The sequence below is a fragment of the Ovis canadensis genome, chromosome 24 (genome assembly GCF_042477335.2).
Source record: "Ovis canadensis isolate MfBH-ARS-UI-01 breed Bighorn chromosome 24, ARS-UI_OviCan_v2, whole genome shotgun sequence".
Classification (NCBI taxonomy): Eukaryota; Metazoa; Chordata; class Mammalia; order Artiodactyla; family Bovidae; genus Ovis; species Ovis canadensis.
Genome location: NC_091268.1, coordinates 41,832,858 through 41,852,395, shown reverse-complemented (window position 1 = coordinate 41,852,395; position 19,538 = coordinate 41,832,858). Strand labels below are relative to the sequence as shown.

Here is a 19,538-nt window from a genome sequence, read left to right as displayed (position 1 = left end):
GCATTAATTTTGTTTTAAGTATTACATTCAAATGTTAAATTTTAAGTTCCAACTCAAAAAGATCAAAAAGACAACACAATGAAAAGAATCTCTGTCGCCTAATCATCTTATTGTCTCCCCACAGATAATCAAAATTACCAGTTTCTGGTGATCACCGTTCCAGAAATACGTTTTTGCATATATTTCCCCCTTTTACAACAACTTGTAGTATTCTATACATACTTCTCTGAAGCTTGTTTGTTTCTCTTAACAAACATTATAGGCAATATAATTTGGTGGTCTCTGGAGCAGATTGCATGGATTCATATTCAGCTTCAAGCTAAACTCATGGTGATTTTGATTAGGCCATTTAATCTCTCTGTGTCTTATATTACTTATCTGTAAAATGTGGAACAAATCCTAACTTATAATGTCTTTATGAGAATTAAATTAGTTAATATATGTAGAGCATTTAGAATCCTGCCTATTAGAACTGTAACTATTGTCAGCATAATCATATCAATGCTTTCTCATTCTTTTTTATGGCTGTCTTATAGTCCATTATATATATGTATCAATTTATTTTAATCATAACTGATGAACATTTAAGTTGTTCAGGTATGCTTATAGCACAGCAATAAATATCATTTCCCACTCACATAGGTGAGTATATCTAAAAGATAAAGTTCTAGAATGGAACTACTGGGTCAAAGGTATTTAGTGCAGCTATCATTTTAACAGATATTGACAAGCTTTCCTTCATGAATACACCACACACTCTCGTATATATTAACTTAAAGGGATATAAAAAATTTAGACTAGAAGAACCCTAGGTAAAGCTACTTTACTGTTCAGATGAGTCATTGATCCCAAGAGAGAGGAAGTGACTGGCATAGGTTTAGTGGTGGAAATAGCACCAAAACCCTCGCAGGAGTCTGGACTTCAGAGTCCTAAAACACTTTAAAGTTGTTGTTCAGTCGCTGTTCTTAGTCGCTCAGTCATGTCCGACCAAGTCCTCGTTAACATTTCATTATGTTGATGCTGCAGTTTGCTTACATAATGGTAGTAACTTAATATCTAATTTCTCAATATTCGTTCCGATTTTTCTCCTGGGCTATTTTTCTACCCTGGATAGATCATGTGCGCTACCAAGTGACCCTTGGACTAATCTGACCGGCTTGAGGTTGACCAAGTGACCGATCTGCCCTCGTCTTTGAAAATGCTGGACTTGGTAAACTCTCTCTAGGGAATCAGAGTTCCGCCAGCCACTCCTAAGAGATCATTTAAATTACATCAAGGGAAATGAACCAAAGCATTTGCTCAGTAATCTTGCCGAGACCAATTTCGCAAGCTGGTGGTTGATTTGTAGTATATCTTTTAGACCAAAGGAAACCCGCCCCTTAGTGGCGAAGCCATCATTGGCTGGTACGGCTGTCAATCACCAGCAAGATAAATACGGAGAGGCCGGCGTCCCTTTCCTCGGGACATCCTGGAGCGCGTGGTGTGGCGGCGGTTGTGCTCCGCGAGTCGTGCCAGAGAGAGTCTGCGGTAATGTCGTTACGCCTTACTAACTGGAGTGGAAAATAAAAGGGACCTCTCCTCCTCCATCCTCTTTTCTCCCTCCCTGCCGGGCAGGCGTAATGGCGGAAGTCGCGGCGACTGGCGCCGGCGGAGAGGCTATGGCGGCAGTGGCGGCGGGGGAAGGCTCCTCGGGCCCGGTGGGCTTGCCTCTAGGCCGGGGCTTCTCGAGCTACCGGCCCTTCGAGCCCCAGGCGTTGGGTCTCAGCCCGAGCTGGCGGCTCACTGGCTTCTCTGGCATGAAGGGCTGAGGCTGTAAGGTCCCCCAGGAGACGCTGCTCAAACTCCTGGCGGGACTGACGCGACCGGAGGTGCTGCCCGCGCCGGGCCGGGGCCTGGTCGGAGGCCTTGAAGAGACGGCCCAGGAAGCCGGTCTGCCGGTGAGGGCGGAACCCAGCCCTCCCTTCCCCAGCCTGGGCATTGGGATGGACTCCTGCGTCATACCCCTGAGACACGGGGGCCTGTCCTTGGTGCAGACCACCGACTTCTTTTACCCCCTGGTGGAAGATCCCTATATGATGGGGCGCATCGCATGTGCCAACGTGCTGAGTGACCTCTACGCGATGGGCATTACTGAGTGTGATAACATGTTGATGCTACTCAGCGTCAGCCAGAGTATGCCTGAGGAGGAGCGAGAAAAGATAACACCACTCATGATCAAAGGCTTTCGGGATGCTGCCGAGGAAGGAGGGACTGCAGTGACTGGTGGGCAAACGGTGGTAAACCCTTGGATTATCATAGGTGGAGTTGCCACTGTAGTATGTCAACCAAATGAATTCATCTTGCCTGACAGCGCCGTTGTTGGGGATGTGCTCGTGTTAACTAAACCCTTAGGAACCCAGGTTGCCGTCAATGCCCACCAATGGCTGGATAATCCTGAACGATGGAATAAGATAAAGATGGTGGTCTCCAGAGAAGAGGTAGAGCTGGGTTATCAGGAAGCCATGTTCAACATGGCTACCCTCAATAGAATTGCTGCCGGGCTGATGCACACGTTTAATGCCCACGCAGCCACAGATATCACCGGCTTTGGCATTCTGGGTCACTCTCAGAACCTTGCAAAACAACAAAGAAATGAGGTCTCGTTTGTCATTCATAATCTGCCCATCATTGCCAAGATGGCTGCCATCAGCAAGGCCAGCGGGCGCTTCGGTCTCCTGCAAGGAACCTCAGCAGAAACTTCTGGGGGGCTACTGATTTGTCTGCCAAGAGAACAAGCAGCTCGCTTTTGTTCAGAAATCAAATCTTCAAAGTATGGAGAGGGTCATCAAGCCTGGATCGTCGGTATTGTGGAAAAAGGAAACCGGACAGCCCGGATCATTGACAAGCCTCGCGTTATTGAGGTCCTACCTCGTGGGGCCACTGCTACTCTTGCTCTTGAGAACTCCAGTGTCTCCTCTGAGCCTAGCTTGTGAGATGGAACAGCAGAAGTTGTTCGAACTGTACAGCCTTTGTACACAAGCATGGAGCAATCACTAGAGTTTATTTTAGGAAGAAATTTCCAAAGAAGGCTGCCTGCATAGTAGTTCCAGCTGCTCTTCCTAGGTAATTTGAATCAGCCCATCAAAAGCTGCACATTCCAAGGCCAGAAGTAACATTTTGGACTTCCGGGGGGTCGAGGGTATATATTTGGTCATCTCTTGAGTGGAAAAAGCAGAAAACCCCCTGTTTCCTCTTTCCAAGAGTAAGAGGAGATTACTCAGGTTTGAGGTATTTTTCTTGGCACGGGGTTAATTGATTTCTGCACAGGGAGTGAGATTATTTACTAAAATTACACCAAAAATGCAAAATGAAAAAGACTTAGATCAGAAACAAATAAGTTTGGACCAATACTGTTGATAAATTGAAATTGTTATGAGAGATTTAAATGCAATGTCAAATTCTTATTAGATTACTCTGAAACACTGGCTCTTTCCTACTCTGGACAAGAATTGAGCAGCTTGTCCAATGACTGGGAAAGGAGGACCTCCAACCACCTAACTTGGTCTCTGTTAATGACGTCTCTCTCTAAACCCCTTTAAGGACTGGGAGAGGCAGACCAAACCCCAGAGCCCAGGTCTTGGTGGACATTAAGATGTTAAATCTTGTGTTGAAAATTCCTGGTGATTTCATCAATAAAGCCATTTCTAGTGAAATAGTTTTGTTGAAAATTCTTCTGGCGAATGTATCTTTGGAATTATTCATCTTTTACAGCTTTATAAAATGAACCAACATAACATTTGGTGTTGATAGCAAAGGATCATAACAGTCATAAATCCCAAGGCCTAGAGGGTGGGAGAGGAAATGGCAAAGGAAAGGTGTCAGCTGTTCTTGGAAGGTGGAAGGTGGGTGTAAGAGGGGTAATTGACTTAGAACAGAGGAGGCCAAAGTATAAATGCCTTCAGAAGGACTTTTCTGGTGGTCCAATAGTTAGATTCCATACTTCCGCTGCAGGGGGCATGGGTTCCATCCCTGGTTGGGGAACTTAGACCCCACATGCTGTGAGGTGTTCGGTTCAATTGCTCAGTCGTGTCTGACTCTGCAACTCCATGGACTGCAGCATGCCAGGCTTCCCGGTCCATCACCAACTCCCAGAGCTTGCTCAAACTCCTGTCCATCAAGTCGGTGGTGCCATCTAACCATCTCATCCTCTGTCATCCCCTTCTCCCGCCTTCAGTCTTTCCCAGCATCAGGGTCTTTTCCAATGAATCAGTTCATATCAGGTGGCCAAAGTATTGGACCTTCAGTTTCAGCATCAGTCCTTCCAATGAATATTCAGCACTCATTTCCTTTAGGATTGATTGGTTTGATCTCCTTGCAGTCCAAGGGACTCAACAGTCTTCTCCAACACCACAGTTCAAAAGTTGCAAGGTGTGGCCCCCCTAAAAAAATGCCTTCAGAGTTGGGGATAGGTTCCAAATACACCAAGGAAGATGGGGTCAAAGATACTGGTTAAAAGTTTATGCATAGGGTAATTAATCTTCACAGTTTTCAAACTTTTCCCCGCACCGTGTCATACAGCCACATGACTGCCTCTCACCTCTGTAGGTAAAGGACAGTTTGGTCTCTGGAAAATGTGAATTTAAAAAATACTATAAAAAGGCAATCAGCAGAGCAGAGAACAGGGAGCCTCACCAAAAGCAAGAGTAAAGACAAAAACAAGATTGTCCAGCCCTCTCTCTCTCAGCTTCGGTATTAGAAACACTGGGAAGCTTATATTGCCCCTGCCTGGCACAGGTGGAAGGTACTTCTCTGGAGAAAATAAGTCTGCCCAGGGGAGAAAAACCTATAAATACAAACATTTAGGGAGCCCCCAGTGAAAATCCCTGTACTAGGAAGCCTCCCAGTTGGAAAGCTTCACTTACAAACATTCTTTTTAATGCCTCATTGTCAAATAGGAGCAGTAAAGGATCACCAGACATTTGAGGCAAGTTCCAACTGGAAAGAAAGCAAACAAACGAACAAAAAAGACAAAAAGACTATACAGGGAGCAAAAGAAAAAAAAGGAATAAAAGAAGAAAAAGCAGCCATTGAAAGATAATAAGAGAGCAAAGCACTTAGAATATAAAAACACAGCTAAAAATCTTTAAATTCAGTAGTTTTTGTTGTCATTAGCTTCCCTGGTGGCTCAGATGGTAAAGCGTCTGCCAGCAATGCGGGAGACCCAGGTTCGATCCCTGGGTTGGGAAGATCTCCTGGAGAAGGAAACGGCAGCCCGCTCCAGTACTCTTGCCTGGAGAATCCCACGGACGGAGGAGCCTGGTAGGCTACAGTCCATGGGGTCGCAAAGAGTCGGACACGACTGAGCGACTTCACTATCACTATCTAAGACATAAGGGATCTTAGTTCCCTGATCAGGGATTGGAAGCTTGGAGTCTTAACCACTGGACCACCAGGGAAGTCCTCAGTAGAAGATTTAGAAGGTAAAGCTGACATTTATCAGAAAGGAGAACAAAACAAAAAGATGCACAATGAAGGGGGAAAACAGGAAAGTCAGAGATGGGCCAGGAGGTTTAACAAATAAGAATTCCAGAAAGAGGTAATAAAACATATGAAAGGAAGAAAACAAAGAATTACACAAGAAAGTTTTCTGAAATTTAAAAGTTGTGTCTGTTAACATGCCTTTTGAGTTGGAGTGGTTAAAGGCCTACATTCATTTTATTATTAACTATTGTTAAAATACCACAGATTAAAAGACCATAATAAAAACAATAGCAAATGCTTATATAATACTCTGCCAGACACTGTTCTAAGTGCTTTTATATGTATTAACTTCTGTAAACTTCCAACAACCCCATTTTGCAAATGAAGAAACTGAGGTGCAAGGAGATTGAGAAATTTGGTCAAGGTTGCACTGGCAGTCTACTAACTAAACAGCCTGGTTCCAAAGTCCATGCTTCCAATCATGGTGAGCTCCTAAAGCTTCTGGGAGGAGAGGAGATCACAAAGGTTTGGTATCAGACTTCTCAGCAGTGAACTGGAAGCTAAAAGACAATGAGAAAGTGCTTCCAAAATTCTGAGGGTAAGTGATTTTCTCTGTGTAATTCTATAGCCACGTTGTTTTTTTTTTCCAAACAAATAGCCTAAGGATATTTTTAGATGTGCAAGGTATTGAAGTGTTTTCATTGCATTCACTCTTTCTTAAGAAACTGCTCGAAGATGTGCTCCAGCAAAACAAGGGAGCAAACGGAGAAAGAGGAAAAACAGGGGGTCCAGGAAATGCAACCCAGCACAGGTGAAAGGTGAAGGGAGCTCTCAAGGTAAGAGCTGTCCACCAGGCACAGAGAAGAACCAGCTCATGCTGGAACAGAAGCTTGGAAGGCTTCTAGGAAAAGGAAAATGGAACTGATAGAGTATTGATATGTTTAATTGTGTGAAAAATTGTATTGGAAGGTAATCGGAAGATGTAAAAAGAATTAGTGATAATTACATAGGAAATTGGGGCTTCTCCAGTGGCTCAGCAGTAAAGAATCCATCTGCAATGCAGACAATTCAGGTTCAATCCCTGGCTTGGGAAGATCGCCTGGAGAAGGATATGGCAACTCACTCCAGTACTGTTGCCTAGAGAGTCCCATGGACAGAGGTGCCCATCAGGCTGCAGTCCATGGGATCGCAAAAGAGTCAGGCTCAACTGAGCAACTAAACGAAAGCAACAACATAGAAAATTAGCAAATTTAAAAAAACTGAGGCAGTTATCAACTCTAGCCAAAAATAAACAAAATGTAATCTAACAACAATAAATAGATAAATTCAATCAGGTTTTCTCAGAGCTCAAAGCTCTCAAATTACTTTCCACAAAACCCCTGCTTCATCTCAAGGGACTTCATCTCACTGCACACTCACTGCCTTTCTCACTGAACTCTATCTAGCCCATTAGCCTTTCTATGACTTCCCTGGTGGCTCAGACAGTGAAGTGTCTGCCTACAATGTGGAAAACCCGGGTTCAATCCCTGGGTTAGGAAGATCTGGAGAAGGGAATGGCAACCCACTCCAGTATTCTTGCCTCCCCCGCCCCCGAAAAAAGGGGCTCAAAGAAGTATTTGGGCTTCCCTGGTGGCTCAGATGGTAAAGCGCCTGCCTTCAATGTGGGAGACCTGGATTCGATCCCTGGGCCAGGAAAATCCCCTGGAGAAGGAAATAGCAACCCACTCCAGTACTCATGCCTGGAAAATCCCATGGACAGATGAGCCTGGTAGGCTATAGTCCATGCGATTGCAGAGTCGGACACGACTGAGTTACTTCTCTCAAACAAATCGAGATCCTTTGTTCTCCATCTCTCTATACAACTGGCTAACTTTCAGTCCTAGCTCAGTTAGAATAAAACCTGTTCATAAAAGCCCTCTCTGACCTCAGCCAATACCAAGCAACTCTCCAACTCATCATCCTATTTATTACCTTTGGCATGTCTGCGTGCTCAGTTGCTTCAGTCATGTCCAACTCTTTGCCACCCAATGGACTGTAGCCCACCAGACTCTTTAGTCCATGGGATTCTCCCAGGAAGAATACTGGGGTGGGTTGCCATTCCTTCTTTCAGGGGATCTTCCTGACCCAGGGATCAAAATCGTGTCTTCTGCATTGCAGGCAGATTCTTTACTGCTGAGTCACCAGGGAAGCCCTTTCTTGGCTTCTTAGATATTTTGTTTTCTTTTTATTTGGCCATGCCGGGTCTTAGTTTGAGGTATGTGAGATCTAGTTAACCAACCAGGGATCAAACCCAGGGCCCCTGCATTTGGAGTTCGGAGTCTCATCCACTGGGTTATCAGGAAAGTTCCTTCTTAGTTTACTTTTTAATTGTCCCTTTCTGCAAGTGTGTAAGCTCCAAGATGGCAGAGGACGTTCTATATCCCCACCACCTGTAACAGTGTCTGGCCCACAGTTAATGCTTAGGATATACTGAATCAATGAGTGAGTGAGTGAGACACACTGGGACTCCGGCACCCTCTGTTTTCACACTTTCCTTGCTCTTAGTGTCTCCTAGTGGTGGAAGTTGGTACCACCAATCTCTCAAGACAAGGCTTTGGATAAGAAATTTGGGCCACAACTCTGTAACTGGTTTATTTTCTTGCTTGGGCTGGACAGTAGAAAAGGGCAGGAAAACGATCAGATGCTTCCCTGGCCTGGGTCCTCTTAGTTAACCTAGGAAGGGTTAGGGGGTTGGAAGCAAGGTAGGCATCCAACTATTCCTTGAAGAGGGCCTGGGCAGCAAAGTGGAAGTAGCAGGTAATGGGAGGTGACAGGCCTGAGGTGGAAATCAGAACAGAATCACAGGTATAAACAAAGGTGTAACAAAGGTGAAGGAGGATGTCCCTGGTGGTCCAGTGGTTAAGAATCCTCCTGCCAATGCAGGGGACACGGGTTTGATCCCTGGTCTGGGAAGATTTCACATGCCACAGGGCAACTAAGCCCATGGGACACAACTACTGAGCCTGCATACCCTAGAGCCCGTGCTCCACAACTAGAGAAACCACAGCAATGAGAAGCCCGCATCCTGCAACTGGAGAAAGCCTGAGGGTAGCAATGAAGACCCAGCACAGCCAAAAATAAATAATAATAAAGAAAAAGCAAAAAAAGGTTTTCTTAAAAGGTGATGGAGAGAAAGAAAGAGAAAGAAAAAGGGAGCCAAAGAAAGAAAAGAAAAAGGAGAGGACATTGAAAGTAGAGAGAGAGGAAGATGAAAAGGAGGGACAGAAAGGACAGAAGGAAAGGCAGCGCCAGGCGACCTCAGCAGATACTCAGGCACTTGTGAGCTGCCTCCTCTACTCCGTGCTGAAGAGCACTGGGGACTCTGGGGAGCTTCAGCCTTCGCCCTTCCGGATGATCTCAGATGAGTCTCCAGACCTCTCTGGGTCTCAGTTTCCTCATTTGTAAAATAGACACAGCCATACTCACCTGTGGCAGGCAAGTCATGGAGAGGATCCCGTGAGATACCCTCCTCTAAATGTATGTATAGATCAACTCAAGTACCAGGTCCTGGGAAACAAAAGCCTGACACTGCTTTTGTTCTCCAGGAGACTGGACTGAGGGTGAATCTAGAACAGGGTCACCAGTCTCCCCCAAATTAAAGTAAGAAGTGGTAAGTGCCGTGGCAATAAGAGTGAAGGAAGTACTATATAAAACCAAATTCTGTCCTTTTGGAGGAAGTTTCGGAAGGCTTCCTAGAGGAGGCTTTGAAGCAGGGCTCTACAGGATGGGTGGAATTTGGATTTGGATATGCAGAGAATGGGGATGGGCATTCCAGAATTAGGGGAGTGGGTGAGCAAAGGCAGGGAGAGTGGATTTCAGCCTGTGTGTAGGGGGATATGGCCAGACAAATAGGTTGGCGAAGGACTTCCAAGGGTCTTGGGGACTCTCTGGCCTGACAGGGCTAGGCTAGAGTTTCTGAAAAAAGCTCTGTTATGACTGGCCCTGAAAAATTTATATGTGTGCATGCTCAATCACTCAGTTGTATCTGACTCTTTGCGACCCCATGGACTATAGCCTGCCAGAATCCTCTGTCCACGAGATCCTCCAGGCAAGAATACTGGAGCAGGTTACCATTTCCTCCTTCATGGGATCTTCTTGACCCAGGGATCAAACCCACGTCTCTTGCACTGGCAGGCAGATTTTTTACCACTGCACCAACCGGGAAGCCCATTTTAATTATAGCAGCACCCTTTCTCCCATTCCCAAGTTCAAAACCAGTAAGGCCTATAGATCTACCTCCAATAAGAACAGCACTGGGAATTCCCTGGCAATCCAGTGGTTAGGACTTTCCGAGTTTTCATTGCCAAGGGCCTAGGTTCAAACCCTGGTCAGGGAACTAAGATACCACAAACTGTTTAGCAATGCAAAAAAAGAAAACAAAACTGAAGTAGATTATTGGGACCCACCCATGGACAAAATACATATTGTCCTGGTCCTCCTAGCACACTATGAAGTGTCCTTGGAGGCCATCTAGGCCAGATCCCCATTATATAGATAGGGAAATCAAGGCTCAGAGAAGAGAAACAGTCTTCCCAAGGGCATTGGCAGGTAGGTTCCCAATCAATCACCTGAGTCCTAGTTTCCCATCGCTCTCTGTTGTCTCTGGGACCTCTGACTGGCCCAGGTTCCCCTACCCGGACACCACCTTCGCAGTTTACAGGCCTTTGCTGCTTTGTTCTCCGGCTGCTGCGGCCACTTCCACTCCAAGTTTTCCCAAAGAGCCTTACTGAGACCAGTTGCACCTGTTTGGCTCTAGTGGGGAAGGTGGCCAAACTCTTGAGTGGTACAAGGGTGTATGTGTGCCTGTTTCAGCAAAAACAAAGTTCCGTCCACTCTGTCATTAAACATTTATTAGCCGGCAATGGAGAAACACCTTTGTATGTTTGTTTTAGCTGCGCTGCCCAGCACGCAGTATCTTAATTTCCTGACCAGGGGTGAACCCAGGCCCCCTGCAGTGGAAGCAGAGTCTTAACCACTGGACTGCTAGAGAAGTCCCGGTTGGTCTCTAGAGGATGATGTCTTGGGAGCAAAGAACTTGGATGTCCCTGCAGGATGCTTTGGAAGAGCTTTACAGCTCTGCCAGGGAACCTCCTGGTGGAGGGGGGTTGGGCAGAGGCAGTCTCAGTGAGAGTGCCTCCTCCTTCAGATCAGTCTCCAAGGACCATTTGACCTGTGAACTCTAGAAATCCTGAAAACCTGACTCTTAAAAAATCTGCGATGATGCAGAGGACTCCCGAGAAAGTTGCTCTCCAAGTGGTATTTTATATTCCAGTAAGAGTTTGTCTTCAGGCTAGAGAAGCTGGGTTTCCCAGGTGGCACTAGTGGTAAAGAATCCGCCTGCTAGTGGAGGAGACACAAGAGATGAGGGTTCGACCTTTGCCTTCAGGGAAGATCCCCTGCTTTAGGAAATTGCAGTCCACTCCAGTATTCTTGCCTGGAGAATTCCATGGGCAGAGGAGCCTGGCAGGCTACAGTCCATGGGGCAGCAAAGTCAGACGTGGCTGAGCACACACACAACTGGAGAAGCTTAGTAAACACCAAGGAAGGTGCTAGGGGTGGTACTTGGCTCCGGAAACTTTTAGTACCCAGATCCATAAGGCAGCTCAATGCTCCAGACTTCAGACCTGTATATCCACCTACCTGCTGGACATTGCCTGGATGTTTTGCCTAGATCTCAGACTCAACCTGTCCCAAACTAAATTCAGTATCTTCCCTCCTACCACCACTTCCAGATCTTCTATGTCCTCATTTCAGCAAATGACAAAACCATTCATCTATTTACTCAAGCCAGAAACCTAGGAGTTACCCAGGACACCCTCATATCTCCAACCTCCCATATCTAAATTCCATGTTGCCTAATCCAGTAGCAAATTCGGTGCTCTCACTTTACCCAGCTGCTCAGCCGCATCAGATGTCCACTCATTCTGGAATACTTTCCTCTCTTGGCGTCCATAACTTCACACTCTGTCAATTTTCCTCCTACCTCACCTTCTCTTCTCTTGTTATTGAGTTGCTCAGTCATGTCTGACTCTGCAGCCCCACGGACTGTAGCCTGCCAGGCTCCTCTGTCCATGGGATTTCCCAGGCAAGAATACTGGAGTGGGTTGCCATTTTCTCTTCCAGGAGATCTTCCCGACCCTGGGATCGATCCTCCTCTCTCTCACGTTGGCAAGCAGATTCTTTACCAATGAGCCACAAGGGTAGCCCTTTTCCTCTCTTCTGCTCAACTGCTAAATGTCAGAGTACCCCAAATCTTAGTCTTGCCTACCTAGATTCTTGTACTAGTTATTTTCGAATTCCCAAACTTTAGCGTTTAAATGACAGACTACCAAATCTGAATTTTCAGCCCTCATCTTGCCTCTAACCCTCAGGCTCATAAATCCACCTGCCAACTTGATGTGGGTCTTCACTTGCTTTGTCCTAAACCACATTTCTGATGCCTCTTGTGTTCAATCCTGCATCTCATCTTCCTCATCCCAGTATTAGTCACCATCCATCCACCAAGCTGCTCAGCACTCAAAACCTGCAAGCCATGCTTGATTCTACCCTTTCTCCCATCTCACTAGTTCAAAACCAACAAAACCTACAGGTCTATCTCCAAGATAAGCATCTATTTTTTTTCGTCTTCACCTGCCATCAGCCCAGGCCAATTCATCAACATCTCTTGCTAGAAAACTGCAGTAATGCATCTCCCTGCTTCTTACTCTTGCCCTCCTCTGGTTCATTCTCTTTGAAACTATTTGTTTATTTATTTTTGGCTGCACTGAATCTTTGCGAGGGCTTTCTCTAGTTGTGGTGAGTGGGGGCTACCCCCTAGTTGCCATATGAGAGCTTCTCACTGCAGTGGCTTCTCTTGTTGTGGGGCATGGGCTCTAGGCCATGTGGGCTTCAACAGTTGCAGCACAGGCTCAGTAGTCATGGTGCACTGGCTTAGTTGTTACCTGACATGTGGAATCTTCCTGGATCAGGGATCAACCTCATGTCTCCTGCATTGGCAGATGGATGCCACCTTATCTTCTTATCCATGCACCACCAGGCAAGTCCCTCCTCCGGTTCATTCTTAACACAGCAGTAAGAGGGTTCAGAAATACAAAATATGATCATATGGCTCCCCTGCCTAAAATCCTTCAAAAGGTTCCCACATACTTAAAATCTAAAATAAAATAAAATATGAAATAAAATCAATGGTTGATTGATCTGATCTCATCTCTTTTTACTTCTCCAACACCACATCCCACCATTCTCCCTCTTGTTTGTTCAATGCATTCCTGCCACACTGGAACTCTTTTTGCATTTAGAACATGCCAAGCCTTCCCTACTTTAACCAATGGTGTCCTCTCTACCTAGTACTCTATTCTCCTTGATTTTTCTTTAATGTTTTTTTAAAAACATGTATTTGGCTATGCCAGGTCTTAGTTGCAACATGCAGGATCTTTGATCGTCATTGCAGCATTTGGGAGACTTAATTGAGGCATTTGGGATATTTAATTGCAGCATGTGGGATCTAGTTTCCTGACCAGGGACTGAACCTGGCTCCCTGCATTGGGTGTGCATAGTCTTAGCCACTGGACCACCAGGGAAGTCCCCTATTTCCCTTGATTTATTAATAATTACTCAGGTTAAATGTCAATTTCTCAAAGACAAGTAGCAAAAACAAAACCGTAAAAGTGGTTTGACCAATAAAGTGATTTATTATCTTATACAACCAGAGTCTTAAATCCGGGCATCTCTGTAACCTATTTTAAAATAAGTGGCTCAGCAATGTTATCAAGGATCCAGGTCCTTTCTATCTTACTATCTACCATAGTACTTATCACCATTTGAGACAATATACCCACTCCGGTGTTCTTGCCTGGAGAATCCCAGGGCCGGGGGAGCCTCGTGGGCTGCCGTCTATGGGATCGCACAGAGTCGGACACGACTGAAGCGCCTTAGCAGCAGCAGCAGTAGCAGCAGTGTAGGAGTTAACCCAGATTCTGAAGCCAAACTGCTTAAATTTGTAACCTGGCTACCACTTAACTAGCTGTAGAGTTAAATTACTCAATCTCTCAGTTTCTGTGTCTGTAAAACGGAGATGATGACTATAATATTAACTACCTCAGAGGGCTGATTTGAGGACTGAATGAAAGGCTGTGAGGATTAAATATGTAAAATTGAAACAGCTTCCCTAGTTCCCCTAGAGGATGAGATGGTTGCATGGCATCATCGACTCAATGGACGTGTGTGTGTGTGTGTGTGTGTGTGTGTGTGTGTGTTTTAGTGGCTCAGCCGTGTCCGACTCTTTGCGACCCCACAGACTGCAGCCAACCAGGCTTCTCTGTCCATGGGATTCTCCAGGCAAGAATACTGGAGTGCATTGCCATTCCTTTCTCCAGAGGATCTTCCAGATCCAAGGATCGAACCCTGGTCTCTGGCATTACAGGCAGATTGTTCGCCTTTTAGGTTACAGAGAAGTCCTCAAAGGACACGAGTTTGAGCAAACTTCGAGAGGCAGTGAAGGACAGGGAAGCCTGGCATGCTGCAGTCTACGGGGTCGCAGAGTCGGTCACGACTGAGCGACTGAACAACCCTAGTTCCAGTTCATTCCTCAGGCTCAGTTTTATCCTGGAGACATTCCTGTATCGTTTTAATAAACTCTCCCCTCTCCTTTAAACCATTCGTTTCTGGGGTTCGCCACGAGGCTCCCGGAACTGTCATTTCGCTTTGGTGCCATCTGGCGCCCCAAAGGGAAATGACGCGCCTGCGCTCTCCGCTCTCTGCCCTTTGTCTCTTCCCCTGGTCAAATCCGGTACCTATATCTTTAAGGTTTTTGGTCAAGACTCAAGAATTCAGGGGCGAAAGCCAAAGAACACCCGCTTGAAGGCCTCTCAGATTGGTCCAGTCCGGGTAAGGGGAGGGATTTAGCTAACTCCACATGAGTAACTGGTCTTTCCTTTGGCTCCGCCCCTGTGAGGCAATCACAAACGCCTGTGATTGGTCAGGGCTCTGGAGGCGGGGGCTCCGAGCTTGGCTGCTGGTTCTCCCTGACGGTCCCCGCTGCAGCTCGGTGGGCGGCATGTCCGCGAATGAAGAGATTCGTGGAGGTGCCAGAGGAGAGAGCACTACCGCTACCGGCCCCTTCAGCTTCAGCTCGGAACCAACGCTGGAGGACATGTAAGCCGTCCTTGCCCAGCCTGAGCTGGGTAGATCGCCCCTACTCCCTCCTTTCGGGTAGGGTCCCTCCACGTGTTCGGAAAGAAAGGCTAGCAGCTGTGCTCAGGTTCTAGTTCTGGGGGCTGACCCCAGGCGAACTTCTAACCTTCTCCTCTGCAAAATGGGCTTAACTGTACACATCTGAGGCAGGGGACATGCCGGAGTACGGTGATGCTTCTGCCCTGCCTCTGTCCTCCAGGAGCGGGAGGTAGGATGGGAGCAAATGCAGTGTTGAGACGTCGAAGACATTTCTTTCTAGAGGAAATCCAAGAGGGCTTCTTGGGGGAAGTGTCCTGGGGCTGCATTCCGTAAAATCAATAGGATTTAGATATGCAGAGACAGGGTTATTCCAGGTGGAGGAAAACTGTAGAAGCAGCAACAGGAAGTGGAATAATGAAAACGAGGGTATTATTAGATTTCGATAGTTTAGGGTCTGTGTAAGGATGCACCCATTTTACAGATGAGAAAACCACATCCTTTAAAAAAGAGATGACCTGTTTAGGCCATCCAAAGAATTAGTTGCAGAATCCCCTCTGACTCGCATGCCCCCATTGCATCTCACTGAGTACCTGCCAGGGCCCCGCATCTCCTCCCCCATCCCCTAACCTTGGACCTGGACTTCCACCTCTTTCTCCCATTCCAGCCGCCGCCTCCATGCTGAGTTCGCTGCTGAACGAGACTGGGAGCAGTTCCATCAGCCTCGGAACCTCCTCCTGGCCTTGGTGGGGGAAGTGGGGGAGCTGGCAGAGCTCTTGTGAGTAGATGACAGGCTCTCTGGAAGAGTCTGTGTTGAGGAGGGGAGGGGAGGATTCATTTGACCATCAAATATCCATGGATCCAGTTTCCGCTCCTCACTGCCAAGCTCTTCTGTACCTGGTTGCTGGGCATTTAGAGAGATGACTTATGGGTCCGCTGCCCTCTAGGGGCTCCCAATCTCCTGGGAGAGAAAGGTGTAAAAACAGCAAGGTAGATCCAGGTCTGAGAAGGGGTGGTGGCAACCTTCCTTTACCTCTGCCTCTGGGGTAGAAAGGCTGATCTTCTATAGAAGGCATTCCAGAGAGGGGGAACCACATTTGCAAAGGTAGTGAGATGGAAAAGGGCGAGTTAAATTCAGTGAGAATGTAGGAATTCAGCGACAAGGTAGGATTCCTTTAGTGCGAGCTTCTTGACAAAGGGCAAGGGTTTTGTATCTGTCTTGTTCTCTGGTGTGTCTCAAGTACCCAACACACAATAAGTACTTGATACATGTATCTCTTGTGGCCGCAGAGGAGAGGGGTAGGATAGGAACACAGAATGGTAGGATTCGGCTGGGAAGTAATGGAGTTCTGGACAGAACGCCTGACCTGATTTGAGTGGTAGAAAGATCACTGTACCTGCAGAGTGGATTTGATCCCCTAGGAGAATTGTGTCAGGGGAAATCAGTGAGGAGACTGGTGTAGGTGAGGCAAAATGTGGTGAGGACTAAACCAGGGTAGTCTCAGGGGCATGGAGAAATGACAGCACAGATGTGTGGGAGGGCAGTCCATTCATTCATTCATTACAGGTGCATGAGCACTGTCTGGGTGCTAGGTCATCTAGAATCAAGATATGGTCTTGAACAAGATGGATACACTCACAGTGCAAAGAGACTGACAATAAATAAGTGAACTAACTTTGAAAGATATGGAATTGTGACAAGTTCTAGGAGGCAAATAACACAAGGTGTTGAGAAAGAAGGTAACAGAGGGAGAAGGCTGTTCTAAGGAGGTAACATTTGAGCTGAGACCTGATGGGAAGCATGGGTGGGGTAGAGCATTCAAGGTTGAGGGAGCAGTAAGTGCAAAGGCCCTGTGACAGTTTGGCCTATTTGCAAGACAGAAGAGGCCAGAATGAATGGCTTTAAGGGTGGGTGGGGGGCAGGTCAGAGGGAGTGTGGTGGATAATGACATTGGCAGAGACAGGAGTCATTTCATGCAGAACCTGGAGGGCGAGGTAGGAGGTTGGATTTTATTCCAAGAACAGTTGAAGGAGTTGTCATTTTTACTTTTGGCTGTGCTGGGTCTTTGTTGCTGCATGTGAGTTTTCTCTAGTTGCAGTGAGTAGGGTCTACTCTCTAGGTGTAGTGGTTTCTCTTGTTGCAGAGCATGGACTCTAGGGCGCTCGAGCAGTGCATGGGCTCACAGTTGTGGCACACGGGCTTAGCTGCCCCTATGGCATGTGGAATCTTCCCAGACCAGCGATCGAACCCGTGTCCCCTGCATTGGCAGGCAGATTCTTAACCACTGGACCACCAGAGAAGTCCAGTTGGGGGAGTTTTAAGCAGGGGAGGGATGAAATGTAATTTGTTCTTTTAAAAGATGGTAGGGTAAGAAGAGAAGATGAGTTAGCAGACTTTTGCCGTGGTCCAGGTCTAAGGTTTAGTCTGGGGTAGAAGTGACTGGGGGTTGGCAAGTAGGACTGGGTCCCAATAAGTGAAATGTCCTCTCCTTGGCTTAGGTAGGAACACAGAGGTCTGGGTGAATCATCTGATGAGGTCTCTTCCCCACCATAAGGAGTCCAGGGCCCAGATGGGTTGACTTGTCCTGGAAGAAACTTACCAGGAGGTGGGAGTTCACCGCTTCAAGGACTGGGCTGCTCCTAAGAGAGGTGGAACCCACTGTCCTAGCTAGCATCTATGTGTGTGTGCCTGTCTTGTGTGTTCTGTCCCCAGTCAGTGGAAGCCTGATGAGGAGCCTGGGCCCCAAGCCTGGTCCCCCAGGGAACGAGCAGCCCTTCAAGAGGAGCTCAGTGATGTCCTCATCTACCTGGTAGCATTGGCAGCCCGCTGCCGTGTAGACCTGCCCCAAGCAGTGCTCTCCAAGATGGACACCAACCGGCGACGCTACCCAGCGCATCTATCCCGTGGCTCTGCCTGCAAGTATACAGACTTACCCCATGGGGCCACCTCTGAAAACCAGGCCATGGGGCCTACAGACCCTGCCTCTGAGTCCATAGGTCAGGTCTCAACCTAGAAACATGGGCACAGAACCTGCAGCTCAGCATGGCCTCTGAGGAGCAGAGGGTGCCTGGCCAATGTATCTCATTCTAGTTCTTTCCTAAGAGATCACGGACCTGGGGGCTACACTTCTTGAGGTCTAAGGGCCCAGAACCTCCAGAAGATAGCCTCCTGTTTTTTTCTCCCTCAATAAAACTTTTGGTTATCAGCTTCTAAACTCTTCCTGGGGCAGCCGGGGAGGCTCTGTCTCAGTCCACGCTGGAGAGGGACACCCGCAATGCCTGCGAGCCCAACTCCCATGTTTTTCTATTGTACCTCCCACCTGCAGAACAGAGAGATCTGATTTCTAGAAAGTTCCCTGTCTGATCTCATGTAAGTCCCTTCCCCTTCTCTAAATAAGATCAGAGGCTTTATGTAATGTTGGATAGGAGCCCAGATTCTGGAGCCAGGCTATCTGAGCTCAGATGATGTTCATTATGGAGCTTCTCAGGTGGTGTTAGTGATAAAGAACCCGCCTCCAATGCAGGAGACACAAGATACACAGGTTTGATCCCTGGGTGAGGAAGATCCCCTGGAAGAGGGCATGGCAACCCACTCCAGTATTCTTGTCTGGAGAATCCCATGGACAGAGGAGCCTGGCGGGCTACAGTCCATAGGGTTGCAAAGAGCTGGACACGACTGAAGCAACTTAGCATGCAACACGATGTTCATTATATTTTTATCTTTCTGTACCTCCATTTCCTCATCTAAAATGAAAATAATGGTATCTACTTAATAGGGTTGTAAGGTTTAAGTAAGCTATTATATTATAAATAGAGTGCTGGACTTCCCAGGTGGTGCAGTGGTTAAGACCCTCCACTTCCAATGCAGGGGGCCTGGGTTTGATCCCTGGTCGTAGAACTAAGATCCCACATGCCACACGGTCAAAAAAAAAAAAAAAAAGTAGAGTGTTTAGGACAGTGTCTGGTGCATAGTAGGTAGTTGTTAACTTTGCAGTTGTCGTTATCAGTTTGCTCTTTCAACTCAAAACTTTCAGGGGCCCAGGGCAGGAAATATCATGTTAAGGCCAGCCTGGGCCTAGGGCTGAGTCCCAGGCCCCAGTCTTTTGGACCTTGCAATGCCTAACATTCCCCATCCCCTCTGCGGCCTTCCTTCCCAAGGCCAGTTTGTTCCACTTCTATACCTAAAGATAGTGTTGGGAACATTATGATTCACACGTTGTGTGACCTCAAGCACATCACTTCCTTTTCAGAGATAGCTGTGGCCTGCCTCCTTCACCCTATTTCCACATCAGTGAAATGAAGCCTTCCTCTTTACTGGCCTCAGTCCTCTTATTAATGACCTCACTCCCTCTTAACCAGTGACCTCTCTTACTTCCCTGGTAAGAGAATCCATCAGATTGGAACTGCTTTAAGTTCCCAAACCCTCCTTTCCTCTTCCTAACAGTGATAGCAAGAGCTTTATCTTATTGATCTCTTATTTCATCCTGCCTCCTTGATCAATTATCTTCTCTCTCCTCTATATAATCAAGGTCTCTTCCTTTCCATTAGCCCTTCCCACCAGCCCATAAATCCTAATCGAGCCTCTTCCCTATTGATAAGGCAAAACCAACAAAACTCCAGCTATTTCCATCATGCTTTTCATAGCCAAGCCACCCACTCTGCTTCCTCATTTCTGCCCTAACCCACTCAAGGTTGGCTTTCAGCCCCACCCCTCCCCTGGGGGGCTTCCCTGTTGGCTCAGGGGTAAAAAACCCATCTGTGATACAGGAGGCCTGCGTTCAATCCCTGGGTCAGGAAGATCCTGTGGAGGAGGAAATGGCAATCCACTCCAGTATTCTTGCCCGGAGAATTCCACAGACAGGAGCCTGGCG

General features: G+C 47.1%; 2 protein-coding genes and 1 long non-coding RNA gene across 8 annotated transcripts in view; all 3 read left to right on the top strand.

Annotated features, from left to right (window-relative positions):
* The window catches only part of SEPHS2 (selenophosphate synthetase 2), a 46,968-nt gene extending 43,276 nt beyond the window's left edge, over window positions 1-3,692 (top strand). For all 6 annotated transcript variants that reach the window (XM_069570890.1, XM_069570891.1, XM_069570894.1 and 3 more), the window contains one exon: window positions 1,115-3,692. In XM_069570890.1, coding sequence (XP_069426991.1) covers window positions 1,620-2,972 — 1,353 coding nt within the window. In that variant the 5' untranslated portion in view covers window positions 1,115-1,619 and the 3' untranslated portion in view covers window positions 2,973-3,692. The remainder of the gene's footprint in view (window positions 1-1,114) is intronic.
* A 2,239-nt stretch (window positions 3,693-5,931) lies between these two features.
* Window positions 5,932-14,390, top strand: LOC138429399 (uncharacterized). Its single transcript, XR_011252787.1, has 3 exons — window positions 5,932-6,058; window positions 6,183-6,296; window positions 14,305-14,390. It is a non-coding gene; the product is annotated as an uncharacterized lncRNA (long non-coding RNA).
* Window positions 14,391-14,457: 67 nt separating this feature from the next.
* DCTPP1 (dCTP pyrophosphatase 1) lies at window positions 14,458-17,873 on the top strand. Its single transcript, XM_069570889.1, has 3 exons — window positions 14,458-14,652; window positions 15,335-15,445; window positions 17,381-17,873. The coding sequence occupies exons 1-3, from the start codon at window positions 14,555-14,557 to the stop codon at window positions 17,679-17,681; spliced, it is 510 nt and encodes a 169-aa protein (XP_069426990.1). The 5' UTR covers window positions 14,458-14,554; the 3' UTR covers window positions 17,682-17,873.
* The last annotated feature ends 1,665 nt before the right edge of the window (window positions 17,874-19,538 follow it).

Excerpts from the sequence above, each read along its gene's own strand:
- DCTPP1 (XM_069570889.1), top strand. The coding sequence starts at position 14,555 with ATGTCCGCGAATGAAGAGATTCGTGGAGGTGCCAGAGGAGAGAGCACT. Across the intron at positions 14,653-15,334 it reads GAACCAACGCTGGAGGACAT|CCGCCGCCTCCATGCTGAGT; the intron begins GTAAGCCGTCCT and ends CTCCCATTCCAG. Across the intron at positions 15,446-17,380 it reads GGGGAGCTGGCAGAGCTCTT|TCAGTGGAAGCCTGATGAGG; the intron begins GTGAGTAGATGA and ends TTCTGTCCCCAG.